Source organism: Phoxinus phoxinus, assembly GCF_949152265.1.
Source record: "Phoxinus phoxinus genome assembly, chromosome: 6".
NCBI classification, from domain to species: Eukaryota; Metazoa; Chordata; class Actinopteri; order Cypriniformes; family Leuciscidae; genus Phoxinus; species Phoxinus phoxinus.
The window spans coordinates 9,306,092-9,325,235 of NC_136881.1; the positions used below are offsets into that span (position 1 = coordinate 9,306,092).

General features: G+C 36.0%; 2 protein-coding genes across 2 annotated transcripts; both read left to right on the top strand.

Moving 5' to 3' along the window:
• The first annotated feature begins 1,277 nt into the window (after window positions 1-1,277).
• LOC307000395 (kinesin-like protein KIF19) lies at window positions 1,278-14,891 on the top strand. Its single transcript, XM_079615956.1, has 19 exons — window positions 1,278-1,458; window positions 2,855-2,935; window positions 4,653-4,763; window positions 4,985-5,072; window positions 5,190-5,326; window positions 5,439-5,564; window positions 6,730-6,822; window positions 6,990-7,091; window positions 7,394-7,546; window positions 7,990-8,112; window positions 9,304-9,460; window positions 9,609-9,771; window positions 10,872-11,046; window positions 11,236-11,506; window positions 11,610-11,731; window positions 12,485-12,856; window positions 13,759-13,933; window positions 14,134-14,241; window positions 14,356-14,891. The coding sequence occupies exons 1-19, from the start codon at window positions 1,417-1,419 to the stop codon at window positions 14,514-14,516; spliced, it is 2,760 nt and encodes a 919-aa protein (XP_079472082.1). The 5' UTR covers window positions 1,278-1,416; the 3' UTR covers window positions 14,517-14,891.
• A 612-nt stretch (window positions 14,892-15,503) lies between these two features.
• Window positions 15,504-17,950, top strand: LOC307000504 (carbohydrate sulfotransferase 12). Its single transcript, XM_079616138.1, has 2 exons — window positions 15,504-15,743; window positions 15,828-17,950. Exon 2 carries the CDS (start codon window positions 15,909-15,911, stop codon window positions 17,094-17,096), a length of 1,188 nt encoding a protein of 395 aa, XP_079472264.1. The 5' UTR covers window positions 15,504-15,743; window positions 15,828-15,908; the 3' UTR covers window positions 17,097-17,950.
• Window positions 17,951-19,144: the final 1,194 nt, after the last annotated feature.

Genomic DNA, 19,144 nt, shown 5'->3' on the forward strand with positions numbered 1-19,144 from the left:
ACATGCTGGACAAAGCAAAAAATAGACTGGTATGATTTCAGTCAGGCTAAAGCATTTACATACATTAAAATACTAAATGAATTGTTGTTTTTTTAGAACTCAATTAAAACTTTTGAAGTGCATATACAGTAAACACACTTACTGATTCCTGCTGAGAATGGATGTTTTATTTTAATATGAATTTTAAGTAAGAACATATTCCTAAATCCTCTGATGTCATACAATTTTCTTGTAGCATTTACTGAAAGGAGTAAAGGGCAGTGATTTATCATTTGCTATTCTTCTTCTGACAGAGCATTTGTTTGCAAAGGCAACGTTTCTTATTTTTTCCCACCATTATTCCAGAGGTTATATTTCTAGACATCTTCACTCGTGTCAACACACCATATTATGTAATATTTCATAGTCTAATATTATAATAGTGGGCATAGTGGCTGGTTTTAGGTGGGTTTTTCAGCGGATAATGAAAAGTATTATTATTATTATAAATAACAATGATGGTGTTTGTTGGTCAAACAAACACCATCTGGCCCACCATTAAGGCTGGCCCTTACTGGTTTAATACATTAATCAAAATATCACTCTATGAATCAAAACATTATGGTAACAAAAAAAAATTTTTTTCACAACTGTGCTTATGAAATGGTATCTAGAGTACCCTAATTAAAACATGGTCAACTTTAAATTTTATGCCGTTTTTTCTATGTAAATCTTTACTAAACCCTAATTATTGTAATATTTATTTCTATTTTATGCTCATTTTGAGCACAAAGTATGTGCTTTTTTTTGCAAATGAAATTGTTTTGAGTATTTGTTGCAAGTATTATTTGCAAATGCGAGCAAATTAGCATTATAAAACGACAAAATATGATAAATATATTATTTGGTCTTGACTCATTTTGCCACAAAAACTTGCCAAAGTAACCAAACGAGTGTGTACTAGTCTCCATAGCAACAGTAACAGTTGTCTTGCGCCAGCACGCGCTGCGAGTGTCTTGACTGGTTTAAAGAGGCGCGCAAACACCTTTATCCTTCTTGTTAAATCATTCACACGCGTTTTCTCTTAAATATCGGCGTAAATATGAGGATAACTTTGGTTTGGACTGATGAAAATGTTCTTTTAGCTGCACTGGAGAGGATGGGTTGACATAGTCCCAGCATGGTAGGAGCGCGTTGGGTTGTTTCACACCCAGGGGTTCCATCACCGTTAACAACCGTCCGCTGGTGAATCCAGGACCTCCGCAGGGGCCAGCAGCACAAGTCCTGTCTCAGAATGAGATTAGAAGATTAACTAACCCGCAGTAAAACACTAGCGTAGCACTAGCTGAGGTGTATTTTCATATTGTCTGTAAAAAAAACACACAAAAAAACAGGCTTTGATACAGCACAAGACTGGAGTAAATTGGGAATATAAAGATGAAGGATTTGCCAGGAGAGTGGAAGGACCATCAGCTCACGGTAGGCTGTCGATCTTTTATTAAAGCACCACAGTTCATTCAACAGTAAGGTTGAACACCTGTCACTTGCACCTGTCACGAATGTCCTACTGTAGAAAATGTAGGCTACTCATAGAGATGCATGATAATGTGTCTCCCTGCGGGACTGGAGAGAATCATCAAGTGAACATAATGTGTCTCTTGTTGTGATAACACTTATAATAACATTCGTTAGTATGGCACTATGTGGAGACTACAGTTATCAATTTTTAGTGAATATTCTCAGTGTAGTTGAATGTTTTGATAGTCAGTCTTAAAGTCGCTACAAAAAAAGTCATTGTAAAAAGATCATACAAAAAGGTAAGAGTAAGTTGTCAAATGGAGGCTAGTTGTTATTGGCCTATTTAGGAAACCAGAAATGGACATCTTTCTCAATTTGGTTATAAACAATTATAAAATGCAAAATAATTCATGAAAACCTCAAGTAAGACGCAACATGCATTATTAAGTTAGGCATCCTATACCTTTCAAAAGTGTGGTCAGTAAGATTTTTTTTTTTTAATAAATAAATACTTTTGTTCAACAATGACACATTCAATTGATCAAATGTGACAGTAAATACATTTATAATGTTACAAAATATTTCTGTTTCAGATAAATGTTCTTTTGAACTTTCCATTCAGACAATCCTTTTAAAAACTATTAACGTTAGGTTTCTACAGAAATGTTATGCTGCGCGACTGTTTTCAACATTGATAATAAAAATAAATGTTTCTTGAGCTGCAAATCAGCATGATTTCTGAAGAATCATATGATATTGAAGACTGGAGTAATTATGCTGAAAATTCAGCTTGGCCATCACAGGAATAAATTACATTTAAATTAATATTTTAATACAATTTTTTATTTTAAATTGTAATAATATTTTCACAATATTACTGATTTGACCTTTTTTATCAAATAGGCTAAAGGCAGCCTTGGTGAGTTGTTTTTTTTGGCTATCAGAGGTTGTGATAAATTATAATATTTATACACCACATGTGACAACTTGCACTGACCTGACATACCCTGAGAACAAATTTCGACCTTTAGTTAAAAAATATATGTTTATTATAGCCTACAGTTGACCCTTGTCACAATTTATAGTGTAGTGACTAGTGTGTCAAGACCATATAGTAACACAAGGTAGTATAACACTACAGTGAACACTTCCCTATGTGACAACTAGCCCCATTCTCCTATAGCCCTTATCAGATCAGAACAGTTCATGTAGATTCAAATATGAATTTTAAACTAATTAACTTTTTTTTTAATGATATGAACATAGCCTACATTGTTAACGTCTTTTGCAGCTAATAGGATGAAGGCAGATTTATTTAAAGATACGTTTTTAAATAAATTATGTGCACTGATTCAAGGTTGCTCTGCGCATCCGGCCTCTGAACGATGCAGAGATTGAGGAGGGTGCAACCACAGTGGCGCACAAGATTGACAACCAGGTAGGCAAAAAACAACAACACGAAGGACCACCTGAGACACATGTCCGGCATTACCAATTCCTGTCTGAAATTGTATAATCAAGTGACTTTTGACTGTAAACCTAATACATAGCCTTGTTACAACTAGCCACTGTCTCCCCATATATGTTTTGTATACATTTTGAAAACATATGCATAATATTCACAACTCTTGATTAGGAGTCTGTTGCTGAATCTGTCATGATGAATGATGGTCTAAAGACCTAGCTAATCCTCCCTTTCATCTGCACTGCAGTAAATCCTGTTTACAGTCAGTACATAAGGTTTACTGTCTTCTTTGCTTATGCTTGATGTCTTAGGATTCTTAAAGGCAAAGAAACATGCAGCAGACATGTCTTTGTGTGCATGATTATTAGGCAAGTCAATATTCTCAATCTCATTTTATATAATTTTTCCACATCAATCTTAATAATTATTTATTATTATATTATTTTAGCAGTGCACCTTATGTTTAGATGTATTTAATTATTAATTAAATTAGCCGTTAGGAAGAACGCTTCTAAGAATGGCAAGGAATGGTTCCAGTTATATTTCCACTTGAGATTGGTTTGGCAAAGCGCAATCACAAACCGTTCTCGGCCTGGAATTCTCCGCACGGTTGGCAACAACTGCACATTTGTATTACATTCCAAAGAGCTCTGTTATCAGCCTCGAAGTGTAAATTGAAACCATATCCATACCAGCTGGGCTGGATTTGCACGGGAACGGTTAAGCAATGAGATCGGTTTGCCTGACAGTGGAAAAAAGGCTTTGTTAAAGGATTAGTTCACTTTTAAAATGAAAATTCTGTCATCATATACTCACCCTTAAGTTGTTTCAAACCTGTATGAATTTATTTCCTCTGCTGAACACAAAGGAAGATATTTAGAAGAATGTTGGGGACCAAACAGTTTTTGGTTCCCATTGACTTCCATAGTAGGAAAAAAATATACTATGGAAGTCAATGGGAACCAAAAACTGTCTGGTTACTGACATTCTTCTAAATATCTTCCTTTGTGTTCAGCAGAGGAAATAAATTCATACAGGTTTGAAACAACTTAAGGGTGAGTATATGATGACAGAATTTTCATTTTAAAAGTGAACTAATCCTTTAAGGGAAGGAAGACGGAAACACAGCATCCATTGAATTAGAACCCAGTTCCAACAGCTCAACATGAAAGAATTTTCTTGCCATGTACACTACTGTACCATGCAAAAGTTTGGGGTCAGTAATTTTTTTAAAAGAATAATAATACTTTTATACTGCAAGGAAGCATTAAATTGATCAAAAGTGACAGTAAAAACTCTTACATTACTACAAAAAAATTGTTTAATTAAATGCTGTTCTTTTGAACTGTATTAATCAAAGCATCCTCTTTCCACAAAAATATTAAGCAGCACAACTGTTTTTAGCATTGATAATAAATGTTGAAAAATCAAAAATTGTTGCAAAACAGTTATTTTAATTTGTAATACAATTTCACAATTCTTTATGCAGAATTGGTGAGCATAAGAGTCTTCTTTCAAAAACATTTAAAAAATATCTTCCCAAGCTTTAGAATGGTAGTGTACAGTATGTCACAGAGATGTGGACATCAGTCTCAACATATTTCAGGTCATTTATTTTGCAGTGAGTTAATATTTAAACATTGCCGAATTGATCCAAGAGTTCATTCTCATGTCTAATAACTTTCTTCAGATGGTGGTGTTGATGGACCCCTGTGAGGATGCTGACAATGTCCTGAGGGCCAACCGCTCACGTGAAAAAACATACATGTTTGATGTGGCATTTGATTATACTGCAACCCAGGTGTGTAGTAGTGATGCTCTTCCACACAAAATATTGACTCTTTTTGTTGGTCGTGGATACTTGATCCTCGTCCTACATGTTCAGTAAGATTTTAAGGTGCCGTTCTTGAAAAAAAGTAATCGGTTTTCAAATGAGTTTTTGTGTTTAGGTAATTTAAGGTTTTGAAATATGCAGCATGATCACAGTTCCAGACCTCAATATTACTATTTTCTTTACTTCAGGAGGATGTTTATGTGGCAACAACAAAAAATCTTATTGATGGTGTGATTGCTGGTTATAATGCCACCGTCTTTGCATATGGACCCACAGGTAATGTAGATGTGAATTTTTCTTTTTAGTATTTGGATTTAAAAAAAGCACATACTTTACATTCTAATATATTCTTATATCCTGCAAACTTCCTCTAACAATCTATTGATTTCATAGGAGCTGGAAAGACATACACTATGTTAGGCTTAGATTCTGAGCCTGGCATTTACATCCGAACACTCAATGATCTCTTTACGGCCATTGAAGACAGCACAGAGGACTTGAATTGCAGTGTTTATATGTCATATATAGAGGTCAGTCTTATTGATTTGATGATATTACATCAATTTTGGTACTGTCCCTTTAGGACTTTATACAAATGCAATGTGTCCTGAATGCACTAAATATTAATGAACTTCTTTGCAGATTTATAATGAGATGATCAGAGATCTGCTGAATCCATCTTCTGGATACCTTGAGCTGCGTGAGGACGCTAAAGGGGAAATACGAATTGCAGGCATCACTGAATTCTCTACATGTAATGCTAAAGAGGTACTTTTTTTTTTTTTTAAATACACTACCATTCAAAAGTTTGAAGTCTGTAAGATTTTATTATAATTTTCTTTCATAAATGAATACTTTTATTCAGCAAGTCTGCATTAAATTGTTCCAAAGTGACAGTAGAGGCATTTATAATGTTATGAAAAAAGATTTCTATTTCAAACAAATGTTATTCTTTTAACCTTTTATTCATGACAGAATTCTGGGGGAAAGGTTTCCACAGTTTCCACAAAAAAAATATTAAACATTATAATAATAATAATAATAATAATAAATGTTTCCTGAGAACCAAATAGCCTATTAGAATGATTTCTGAAGGATCATGTGACACTGAAGAAGTAATGATACTGAAAATGCAGCTATACAATCACAGAATTGTATTTTAAATTGTAGTAATAGTTCACAAAAAGACAATTTTAACTTTTTTTTTTTTTTTTTATCAAATGAATGCAGATTTGGTGAGCACAAGACACTTTTCACAAACATTAAAAAATCTTTCCAACACAAAACGTTTGAAAATGAGTGTAAGTCTAGTTATTAGAAGTTATGTTGGTTTAGATAAAGTGAGCATTTTATTGTAAGTGTCATCCTGAAAGTGCCAGCAGCCATATCTCCCTGTAGCCCGGTTTCCCACTGAAGCTAAGCAGGCTTGAGCCTGGTCAGTACTTGGATGGGAGACCTCCTGGGAAAACTAGGTTGCTACTGGAAAAGGTGTTAGTGAGGCGCTCACCCTGTGATCTGTGTGGGTCCTAAGGCCCCAATGAGACGTTAAACCAAGGTCATGACACTCTGTGGTCATTAAAAATCCCAGGATGTCCTTAGAAAAAAAGAGTAGGAAAAAAGATTTGCCCATTGGCCTCTATCCATCATCATGGCCTCCTAATCATCCCCATATATACTGATTTTGGCTTCATCACTCTGTCTTCTCTCCACCAATAAGCTGGTGTGTGGTGGGTGTCCAAGTGGATGCTGCACATTGGTGGTGGTTAAGGAGATCCCCCCCTTCCATGTAAAGCGCTTTGAGTGCAGAGAAAAGTGCTATATAAATGTAATGAATTATTATTATTAATTTCCCATGATTGACCTGTCTACTCCTTATAGTGTCTCCAGTAAAGGATGATGTCCTTCTGAACCTGGTGTTTGCTTGTGATTTTAGATAATGGCTCTTTTGACCAAAGGGAATAAACTGAGGACCCAGGAGTCGACAGCTGCTAATAAGACTTCATCTCGCTCTCATGCTATACTTCAGGCAAGCCTAAAACAGAGACACACACACACACACACACACACACACACACACACACACACACACACACACACACACACACACACACACACACACACAATAACCATGTGCATTACCTTAAATTGGCACTGTAGTTTGAGTGTGCGGCTCCTGCTTTGTCTACTCCACAGGTGGCAGTCAAGCAAAAGAGTCGCGTAAAGGATATCAATGAGGAGGTCAGGGTGGGAAAGCTATTCATGGTAGACTTGGCAGGAACTGAGCGAGCATCACAGGTACATGCTGTGGGTGTAGATCTGCTGAAGTGGAAACGCACGCTTTTAAATTCCTCATGGATGCCAGATTTTATAGTCCAGTGCCTCTCTCATCTTTCATCAAAATAAATATTTAAGTTATTCTATCCTTCATTATTCATATGCAAATAATGTGAGACTGATTAAAGAATTTGAGCATGTCACATTTCATAAGGCAGCCAAAACATCACAAACATCCTTCCTTAAATTCAAACATTCTTAGACAATTTATTTGTCTAAGAACACCAACAGACGGTCATTTGTCACATATTCTCTCCTCTCAGACTCAAAACAGAGGAAAGAGAATGAAAGAAGGAGCACATATAAACCGTTCCCTGTTAGCACTGGCCAACTGCATCAATGCCTTGAGTGAGAAGGGTGGGAAAGGTGCTCAGTTTGTCAACTACAGAGACAGCAAACTCACTCGACTTCTTAAGGTGAGCAAAACCAGCCAGGCTACAACAGGTGTAATTAATCTTCCTCGTTCAAATAGACTTTGTATTGCCTACTGTAAAAAACAGGCTATAGTATTTTTTATATAGCATTATATATTTATACATGTATAAATATAATTGATATATATATATATATATATATATATATACACAAAGTTATGTCATGAAACTCTAGATGACGTAGACTGATATGTCCTAACTCAACAAACACAAACACAGTTGTCAAGACAGAAATATAAATAATATATCATACGATTTCTGTATTTCTGCATTGAAAATCCAGATGAACTACTATATTTACCAAAGTGTACAACCAGAGCACACTGCATGGAATACTGTATCCCACAATGTTCACAAATGCCTTAATCATTGAAAGTCTTGGTTTGCACAGTTGTCACAGTTGCAAATTGTGATGTGGATTTCAGGATGCTTTGGGAGGAAACAGTCGCACAGTCATGATTACCCATATTAGTCCTGCCAGCTCCTACTTTGAGGAGTCCAGAAATACACTGGTTTATGCCGACAAAGCCAAAAATATACGAAACAAGGTAAACACACTTAATAGTATTTGTTTAGAAAGTCTGCATCAATCACAACTTAAAACTGTTGATGTTAATATTTAAAAATAACCATTGAATAAATATTACACAAAGAGAATTAAGTATTAAAATGTATTAACTCTTTCCCCGCCAGCATTTTTGATCATTTTCACAAAAGTTTCATGGCCCCCAGAATATTTTATTGTATGAATTATTGTAATATTTTAAAATATCTGAACATGCAATATATCAAAAGAAAGAACAGTTTGCTCTGCTCCACTTTATTCTAGCTTCATGCATTCTTTTTTTATGAACACTTGAATATAAGTAAAAAGCGGAGAAAATCGCTTTTTTTGTCAAACACTACGTCTTGATCGGATTCAGAACTATGATCAAAACATAGATGTTGATTAGATCATAAAACATGGAGTGGATCGAGTCCATAAACACCTTCAAAGCATGCACAGTCCTATACCTCGCCCTGGGTCGACATTTCTTTCAGTAACATTAAGCAGTTTTGATTTATATGCTGTTTATTGTTGATGATTGAGTTATTTTACAAATGCATCTGCTTACATATTATATCTCTTGTTTCTGTTTCTTTGCGTTGTCACACAAATGACGGAAATTTCCGTCAATGGCAGGGAAAGAGTTAAGTTTAGGTTAAGTTTGATTAAGAAATTTACAGGACACTTCCATTCTGGGTCGCAGAGATTTTTAAAAATGTTTTTGAATAATGTCTCTTACCAAGTCTGCATTTAATATATATTAAAAAAAATTATATTGTTGTCTGAGGTCTACTTATGACGTTTTGAATGACATTCAAAAACATTAAAATGAATAAGTATTATGCTATTTTCTTCCCTGGTTTTGAGCCTAGCTCCTGAAACGCTCAGTTTTTATGGGCGTGCCGCATTGAAGACTTGGAAGTAAACGCCCACTGCTATGATTGGATAACATTTTTTCATATTATAATGAGTTTCATGTAATGCGTGATTTCTCAGTTCATCACCCCTTTAAGAATGTTAGTTGCCTGCGGTGTGTTTCCCCTTTAATGGATTGACGTTTTTCTTTTGAGTGTGTTCGGATTAGTAAAAGCGTTGGCCAGTTCACACAAACACCTACCTCCATAAATATTATGGATGTTAATGATCTCTTATTGTTCATTGTCTGATTGCCCAATTGTTTAAACTCTTCTAGGTGAAGCGTAATTTGATGAATGTTTCATATCACCTTGCCCAATACACCAGTATTATTTCTGATCTGCGGAGTGAAATTGACCGACTTCGTGCAAAGATTGACCAACAGAGTCAAGAGCAACAAAAAGGAGAGAAAGCAGGCATCTGTGACATTAAAGGTGTGTTCAATTTTGTGTTTGTATTTGGGTACAGTAGCTGTAATATGAGATCTTGCCATGTTAGTTTCATCAATAAGGACATTCTTTCTTGAAATAGCTGTAAAAGGGTCATTTTTATGATTGCCAACTGATTTCTCTGAATTCTTAGCTGAGGTGCAAGAGTACAGTCATGGTGAGATGGCTTTACTGCAGGAGCAGCTCTTGTCTGCCTTCAGGGAGCAGATGGAGATCAGACGCAGCTTGATGGAGCTGGAGAACTGCAACATGGAACTCCACATAGACACATCCAGACATCTGTTCACCATCTCAGAGTAAACACAGACTTCCACATATAAACAGTGTTACACTGATCAGTATGTTTTCAATTAGGGGCAGGGTTATTATAGTTACCAAAAACTAAAACAATTATTAAACGGTAGTCACCTTGAAATCAAAATTGACGATTCTTATTTTTTTATGGAATATTGCCGTTTTTATTGTAAATTATTTATCTGTGCACATCTTCTTTTTTAAAATTCATATCTCCTCATAATCTTTAATCAAAATAGCTTCGCCTCCCTCTTGCAGCAACATCTCTTCTCTTCTCTGATGACGTGTTTACAACCTGTCACTCACATGACATCACAGCAATAGTAAACCACTACAACCCAATTAATTCCTGTTCATCAAGTCCCACCCTACATTTTTTCTTGTTCGAAAAGTAATTTATAAGTCACCTAGGGAAAAAAGGATGATTGCAACTTCCGTTTCATGCCGACTTTAACTGAAATAAAATATGAACAACTTCTCCTTTTCGTTAAGTTTAACTTGATGTACTAAAATAACTGAAATATAAATAAATAGAAACTGTACAGACATAAAACAAATAAATAATAATAATGACAAACACACAATTACAAAAACATATATTTTTGATAAATATAAAAATACATAAATATATTAAAAATATGAATTAAAACTATAATGGTATCTCAAAGATACTAAAACAACATTGATTAGGGTTTAATATTAATTTGAAGTTTAATTGTAAAGTTGAATTACAGTTTAACAATAATTTTAAAATGCACTTAAAATACACTTTAAAATGTTATTGTATCTCTTTAATTACTTCCCCATATTTTTAAGAGTGTTGCAATGGTAAATTTGACATTTTGGGCTTATCCTCCAAACATGTCATTACGACCTTACATCATTGCCATCTCACACATAGTTAAAAATCTACACCATCACACATTATACCAAAATCCACTTGAAAATTCCCAGGACGTTTGATAAATGTTTTGATAGTTAAATGTTTCTTTTTTTATTTTAAGTAGTCAAAAATATTCCTGATTACATTATGTAGTATTGCATCTTACTCTTATTATTTTCAACTCACATCTACCCTCTTTCTCTTTTCTTCATCTGGTAGTTGGGAGCGTGATCGAGCACGTGCCCGGCGAGTGAGAGAGGTAACTGAAGAGAAAAGAGACAGAGGTAATGAGGAAGAGCAAGAGAGTGGGCCAGAGGAGCCACAGTATGTTACAGCAGCTCGAGAGGAGATCGGCCCCCTACTGGCTGAACAGAGAAAAACAATGGAGCAGAAAGTAAGCAAGTTTAATTAATAATCATTTTGAATGAGTCATAAAAGCATATGGACATCTGACATGTAAAGCAGTGATAGCAATGTAATCCTTTTTAATGTTTATACATGCTGTGTTATGACCTAAGCATAATTAGGAGGCATTTTGTTTGCCAAAATTCATTTCCCTAATACTTTCCTCTCTTTTTTTTAGCGTGAACTGGAGGAAAAATTATTGAACATGAAACTGAAGTCATCAAAGATTGAGGAGTTGCTCCCTAAACGCATAAGTAACAGTGAGCAGAGAGACATCCTGACACTGCTTTGTAAAGTCCATGAGCTGGAGCTTGAAAAAACTGAAATCCAGTCAGCTGTTCTCTGTAAAGAAAACGTTCTTCGAACAAAAGACTTCATCATTCAGCGCCACGAGCAGCAGCGGACACTCTGTGATGACATCATACACCAGCAAAAGGCTCTGATTGAAGGTGTGGGTCATTGAAATGGGCAGGTATCTTTAAAAAGACATTTGTTAAATAAACATTAGGAAATTTCAAATATAAATAATGTATTTCTTAATTCTCTCCACAGATCAAGGACTTTGTGTACCTGAAGAGTTACAAGAGCTTTACTCACTATACTTTGGTGAATTAAATGATGCAAGCGTGGACCAAATTCTCAACCTTCACACTTTCGCCACAAACCCCAGAGCAGTAAGCAACACTCGTTTTTTTTGTTCTATTTGATCTCTTCCTTTCTTTCTCCTTTTATTGTCCCTTTTCAGTCAGTTTCAACAGTCTCTTTTGATTTTTAAATATACACTACCTCTACCTCTATACCTACCACTCTAGCCCAACTCTTGTGATGAAAGACACACAGAATCGTTCATAGACACTGAACCATCCTGACTGTCCAACGCATTCTCATCCTAGGGCGTCATATACTGACACTTGTGACAAATCGTCTACATCCAATGCACATGGCACCCTTTAGCGTCAATATGACACGCACAGTTATGGTTAGGTTTAGGTCTGGGGTAGTGTTAGGGTTAGAGCGCTAGGAGGCGCCTTCTGGCCCATTTCTATCTGCGTCTCATATTGACGCTAAAGGGTGCCATGTGCGTTGGATGTAGACGATTTGTCAAAGCGTCAGTATATGACGCCTTGGGATGAGATCGGGCTGGACTGTCAGGCACATCCTTTAATTTGTGTAAATAAACAACTTTACATCAGATACACTTTTGGCTATCAGACTGAAAATATTCAGTAAATTAACTCAAACAGGTCAACATGAACTCAACTTGATGTAACTATATTATTCCCAAATCGTACTTTATTTTGAAATTAGTCTACAATTGATTTAGATGACAAAGCATGTTGATTGATAGCGATACGTTGACGTTTTGCATTTGTGCGTCATACGTCAGTTTTGTGAAGATTGTAATGCGGCTGAATGTCTTTGAGCAGGCTTGTGCTGTTAAGAATTCGACTCCTGTATGTCCAACTGAAGCTGTGAGTCCAGACACTCTGAGGGAAATTGTCAGTGACACCAAGAACATCTCAGTCATTGCTGCAAAACGGCGCTCACACCTTCGAGTAAATGAGTCCAATTCCAGGGTGGCTGGTGTGAATTTGGCCTCAGGACTCAAGTCTTCGGTGAGCATGGACAGTTTAGTTTCTACTTTGGCAGATGAGTCCGCAGAGGTCAAAAGAAACCCCCCAAGACATAGAGGCAGTTCCCAATCGAAGCAGGACTCAAAGAGAACAGAAGGCAGAATGGAGCTGCCTGAGAAAAAACAGCGCAAGAAGCGGTCCAGATCTTTTGAAGCAAGCAAAAGGGTATGAGCACATCTGTTGTTTCAGTGAGTTTTGGTTAGGCTAATGTAAGGTTTGGGGTCAGTAAGATTTTTTATTCTGGAAAAAAAAACATTTATTCAGCAAGGACACATCAAATTGATCAAAAATGGCAATGAAGACTTTTATTATATAATTACCGGTACTAAAGATTTCTGTTTCAAATCAATGCTGTTCTTTTGAGCTTTCTATTTATCAAAGAGACTTTGGAAAACAAATATCATGGTTTCCACAAAAAATATGGAGCAGCACAATGGTTTTCAGCATTGATGATAATATGAAATATTTCTTAAGCACCAAATCAGCATATTAGAATTATTTCTGAAGGATCATGTGACACTGAAGACTGGAGTAATGATGCTGAAAATCCAGCTTTGCCATCACAGGAATAAATTACATTTTGCAATGTATTAAAACAGAATAACAATTTTACTGTGTTTTTGATCAAATAAGTGCAGCCTCTGTGAGTATAAGAGACATCTTTCTGACCCTAATAATTTGAACGGTAGAGTATTATATGGGGTATGTAAAAAATATTTTTAAATAGTGCAGTTTTAAAATTTGCCATTTTATGATTTTTATTACTTCACTAATGAAGTAATAAAGTCATTAGCTGTTTGTAAATCATTGTGTTGTGAGGTAAATTATTTAATTTATTATATTCTTTCTTGTTCTTTGTCTAATATCACATACACTTTCCATCATGTCAGACAAACTATCACTTTTACAGTGTGCTTTAGCTTTTTATTTTCATTGGTACGCATGGCAAGTGATAACCTAATAATTACATTGAGAAAATAGGTTTCTATGTAAATAGATGCAAAAACTGTAAATTTCAGGTGGCACTCTCAAATGAGGTGCCATAATTTGATCTGTTTTTATCACAGCATGTACAAAAACCAAGACAAAACCCTTCCAGATATCCAGCTTTGGAGAGCATCTCCGACAACCGCCTTGTGCGACCAGCATTAAACATGATCCAGCAACTCAACGGTGGTGCTGGAAACCCTGCGACACCACCCCCAGTAGCTAAAATGAAGAACAACGTCTCTCACTTTACAGGTACAGAACTACAACTTGTTTTTTCAAACTCAAGCAAAATTGAGATTCAGGCTAGCGTTTGGATCTCTGTTAGAAAATGCAGTGATTTCATTTCGTTTTTCCGGCTTTTTAATATGGGTACCATAATCAGCTTGTTGCTCTCGTGCCGCAGACGTGAGATGTGCGAAACAAATTTAGATATTTTGTCAATTTGAATTTAGGAGAAGTGCAGCTTCAGAAGTTAGAGATCAGGGGAACACCACCCAGCACCATCCATCAAAAACACTCCAATGTCAAACGAGGACAGGCAATCTACAAACAACAGCGAGGTGAGATTTTTCTTCTTGCTATTCAACATGTTTCCTTTGTTTTTAATTGTGAAATGAAGTGGGCAGGCTGTGATTGTTTTGTAGTCCAATCTAAGTTAATAAAAATGTTTTTAGGCCCAGGAGATGTTTCTTACCCCAGCAATATCCTACAGCAACCAGGCAATTACAAGAAGTCCACTAATGAAAGTCCTAGACAAAAAGGAATGGCCGATGTCAACAGAATGAATGAAGCACGGCAAAAAAACAAACATACTGTAAAAAGGTCATATGTTTGAGTTTCTGGTTCTTAAACAAGAGAAGGGTGATTTTTGTTTGCACTAAAATGTACAGCTGAGACTATGTTGCGAATTGATGTAATTTTCATTTTATTATAGCATTCTCAGATATGTTTTGAAAATCTTATAATTCGAAAAAACACTTTTTGAGATATTAAATAGAGATTTTACACGGTTTACACATGCTCATTTTTTGATAAATGATAAATGAAGCAAATTTGGAGAAAATCATACAAATAAAAAATGTAAATAAGCTTGGAAATAAAGCATGATTCAGAATGGCTTATTTTTTCTCTGTATTGAGTAAGCTGCTAAAACAAAATAAATTATCAATTGTGATTAATTGATTGTTTTATAATAAAAATTTCATTATATAAAAATTTGTGTGAAAGCCTATATTGTTTCTCCAGTGGAGGTCATCCCTGTAATAACTACCATAAGTCACTTTGGAAATATCAACTAAATGAAAGATTAACATTGGCACATACTGATGGCTGGTCAAGCTCAGTGAAAATGGGTATGTCTGATGTTGAAAAGCATTGATAATATAGCCAACCATGATAATATAGCCATATATGATAGGGCTAGACAAGGAACAAGGTATAAAGTAAATCCATGACATTCATGGGTTCATTGATGATCCATGGAAATAAGATGACATCAAGAAATGAAAGATGAATGAATGAATATAAAAACATGAATTATGAAAGTGTAAATAAAAGAAAAAGGAAATTAAATGGGGTTTTTAATCAAATATAAAGTAATAAATCAATCATTTGTAACAATCAAGAGCAATCTCTGTGTGTAGATTGTCTGTCCCTTCTCCTTCACATAAAAACAATACGTCTGAAATCCCACAAAAGGCAACTCGATCTCAGGGGTTCAGCTATTTTTATAACCTAGTACACGGGTAATTGAAATTAAATGAAATAACTAGTAAAAGGTATTTTATGACAATGTTGTTTTTGGTCATATTTGTTTGTCATTTCAGTTGACGCTGCAAGCGTGTTGGTTTATTTTGAGCTGTGGTTTCCTGTGATTGGTTGTGGTAATTTTAGCTGAACCTTCTGGAAAAAAAGCATATGATTTGGTTCTGGCTGAAAGGCGAAGTGTTTCTCTCCTGCGTTCACAGTCACACCCTAGTTACATATGTAACTTCAAGCATTCCTGCCCTCTTAAAGTTTTCACGTGGAACATTCTGAAATAGCACAAGAGGACAAAATATGGGTGAGTGATGGATCATCTTTTGTGGGAGAAATTCTGAATTGAAACTTCAACATGAATGTCCTAAATGTTTATGTTTTTCACCAGAAGTCCCAACTTGACTCGTTCCAGAGCTGATAATGATATGCATTCAAGTCGGGATCTGTTACAGACTTGTTTTCAGTGAAAATGCAGAGGAAGCTCCAGTGTTTCCTTCTGCTGGGAACAGTATTCATCATATTCTTCGCAATAGTTCACTGGGATTACGTGAGAGATGGGACTTTTTATCTGCACGTGGCATCATCATCATCATCATTACCTGAAGTCCCCACAAGCATGACGTCCTCTGAACGTAGGACAAGTGAAGATTCAAGCAGGTCAGTCAAATCAAACCTGACGATCATCACACCTCACTTAAAACATGATCTGGGTCCAAACAACCTAATGCACACTATGCAGACATCTCCCTCACACCTCAAACTGCGTCAAGCACATCGTAGACGTATTATAAGAGAACTTTGCTCAGCCAATAGCAGCTTGAACTTCTCAGGGAAATATAAGACATTTGACCAGATTCCGAACAATGCCCTGGACCATCTTGTTGTGGATGATCATCATGGTGTTATTTACTGTTTTGTACCGAAGGTAGCGTGTACCAACTGGAAACGAGTCATGATTGTGCTCAGCCAGAACCTGAAGGCACCTAATGGAGCTCCATATCTGGATCCTCTTGACATACCATCAGCGTTATCCCACAATGCTACTCTGCATCTGACGTTTAACAAGTTTTGGAGGCTCTTTGGTCGTTTCTCACGTCCTTTGATGCATCACAAACTAAAGAATTACTCTAAGTTCCTTTTTGTACGGGATCCTTTTGTACGACTAATTTCTGCTTTCCGGAACAAATTTGCTTTGCCAAATGAGGAATTCTATATGCAGTATGGCTCCACAATGCTTCAGCGTTATGCTAATATTTCATCCCCCCCTGACTCTGCTCAAGAGGCCTTCGCCGCAGGTATCAGACTGTCCTTTACTCACTTTATTCAGTACCTGTTAGATCCACAGACTGAGAAGAAGGATCCATTTAATGAACACTGGCAGCAGATGAACAGACTCTGCCATCCGTGTCAAATTGACTATGATTTTGTTGGGAAGCTGGAAACTCTGGATGAGGATACAGAACATTTGTTGAGGATTCTTGGTCTGGATAATCAGATTCACTTTCCCCCAGGGAACGAGAATAGGACAGCTGTAAACTGGGAGCGAGACTGGTTTGCAAACATTTCAGTATCTGACAGGAGAAAACTTTATAATCTTTATGAAGCAGACTTTAGATTATTTGGATATGACAAACCTGAGAACCTTATGCATAAGTGACATGAGAGTAATATAATATAAAATAAAATTGTACAGATACTTTGGTACTTGAACATAATTCTAATTTGTTTGACTGAAACATGTTTATATTTGTTGTTAAATTGTTGCTGTTTTGTATTGCTTTGCTCAATGATTAGATTTCCATGTTGCCCTCAGAAAATTTCAGTAATATTTCATTGTTCGTACAAACACTGTTGGACAGTACAGGCACATGTACATGTAGTGAAATTCTAAATTTAATGAATTTTGAACTGGTTGGAAATGACCAAACCAGTGCATTGATTTGTTTTGGCCACAAGGGTACAGTGTTTCTCAATTGATTTGTTCCAGCCAGTGCAATACTACAGCTATGTGAGCAGCGCTCTGATGAAGTTCTGAAATTTGACAGAAAGTATGAATCTTTAATGCTAAAAAAAGCATTTAACAAATTTAGAATTTATGAAAAGAGGCTTATTTTGGCAGCTCTTCTAGGTCCAGTGGAATATGTGAAATAGGGGCTCCTGTTTGAAACCAGACATCTCTGAGAAAAAGTAAGAGATGATAAAAATAATTGGGGACAGAAAATTACATTTCACATAATCTGAAACCAGTGGAATCTTATATGGGAAAAGTATGACATTTCAATTTCTGATGTTTTATCTCTATTTAGTGTTCTCTGGAATAGATTTTGATAAACACATAAATCTTTTTGGGGTCATATTTTCTTTACTCTTCAGTTATAAAGCAGTCAAATATATTACCTTCACTGAAAATCACTAACCTGAAAACCAGCATGCATAACTTTACCAGATTCCTAAGGCTATGTTCTCATTTTTTATGTTAAAATACTTTTAAACATAATATGTAGATTCTAAATTCCCTCATTGTGGCACACTTTTGCCAACATTGTTCTGTTTGTATGAGCATCCCAAGCACATTAACAATGGTTTAACCAATGGCACGAGTTTTGGGTGGGACTTTCTGCTGAAAACCGGTGTGAGTCATTGCTAAACGTTACTATAAAAAGAAATAATATATTTTATTTTAATAAGTACATGAGTACTTTTAGTTGTTGTTATAAACTGTTCTCTAGTTAATTAAGCTACGATAAGTAATGGTACTACTGGGTGTTTTGTTCAGTCATATTCATTACAAATGAGGAGATGAAAAGGTCAGTGTAAATTCCATCAAGCAAAAAAAACTGTTTTGTCTTGTCCTCTTTCTCCATCTCTTTTTAGTTCTCTATCAAACTGACTAGAACTGGATAGTCTACTCTGAAAGGTCAAGGGCGAATTCACCGCCGAGTAAAATCTTCTGAACTACCGTCCTCTTCAGCTTGCTTGCGCTTCTGCTGGATGACAGCTTGAAAGGTTGTGTGGCAGGTCCTTTTAATGTTGTCCTCTCTATGAGACGCTTTTGAATAAAGGTCAATACTAATGGCCTACTGTAGTCACCCACAAGAACAGGATGCAAGTACATTTTTGCTTCCTGTGACCCCTATCCATGCTGACTCATGCCCATTATTTCTTACTTTAGTTCAGCACATTCTTTGGTCCCCCTCAAGAGGGATCCTACTTGTTGCTAAAATGTAGATCAGTAAATTAACTGAAAACAGAATAGGCCCCCCAAAAAAGGACTATAGAGAAAGTGTGCACTTTCCATTAACGGTGAACAAAATAGGACCTGAAAAGACACATTGTTGTTCTTTTCCAAGTGGTCAGGAACTGCGTGACCTTCATCCATCTGAAGAGCTCAAACTATCTAAATAAGTGATATTCCATAGACCTTTGTTTATATATATAGATCGTTATAATAGGCTACAATTATACCTATCACCTTTCAACGTGATTACGTAATGCGAGGCGCATGGCAGCTCGTGCAAGGCGAGTATTTGTGGTTAAAAAGTATAGCCTATGTTTATTTATTTTAGAAAATGGGCGATCATTTCGCTAGATAAGACTCTTATTCCTTGGTTGGGATCATGTAGAGCCATTTTTGAAGCTGCATTGAAACTGCAATTTGGACCTTCAAACCAGCCTGGTTGTACCCAAGTCCACTATGGAGAAAAA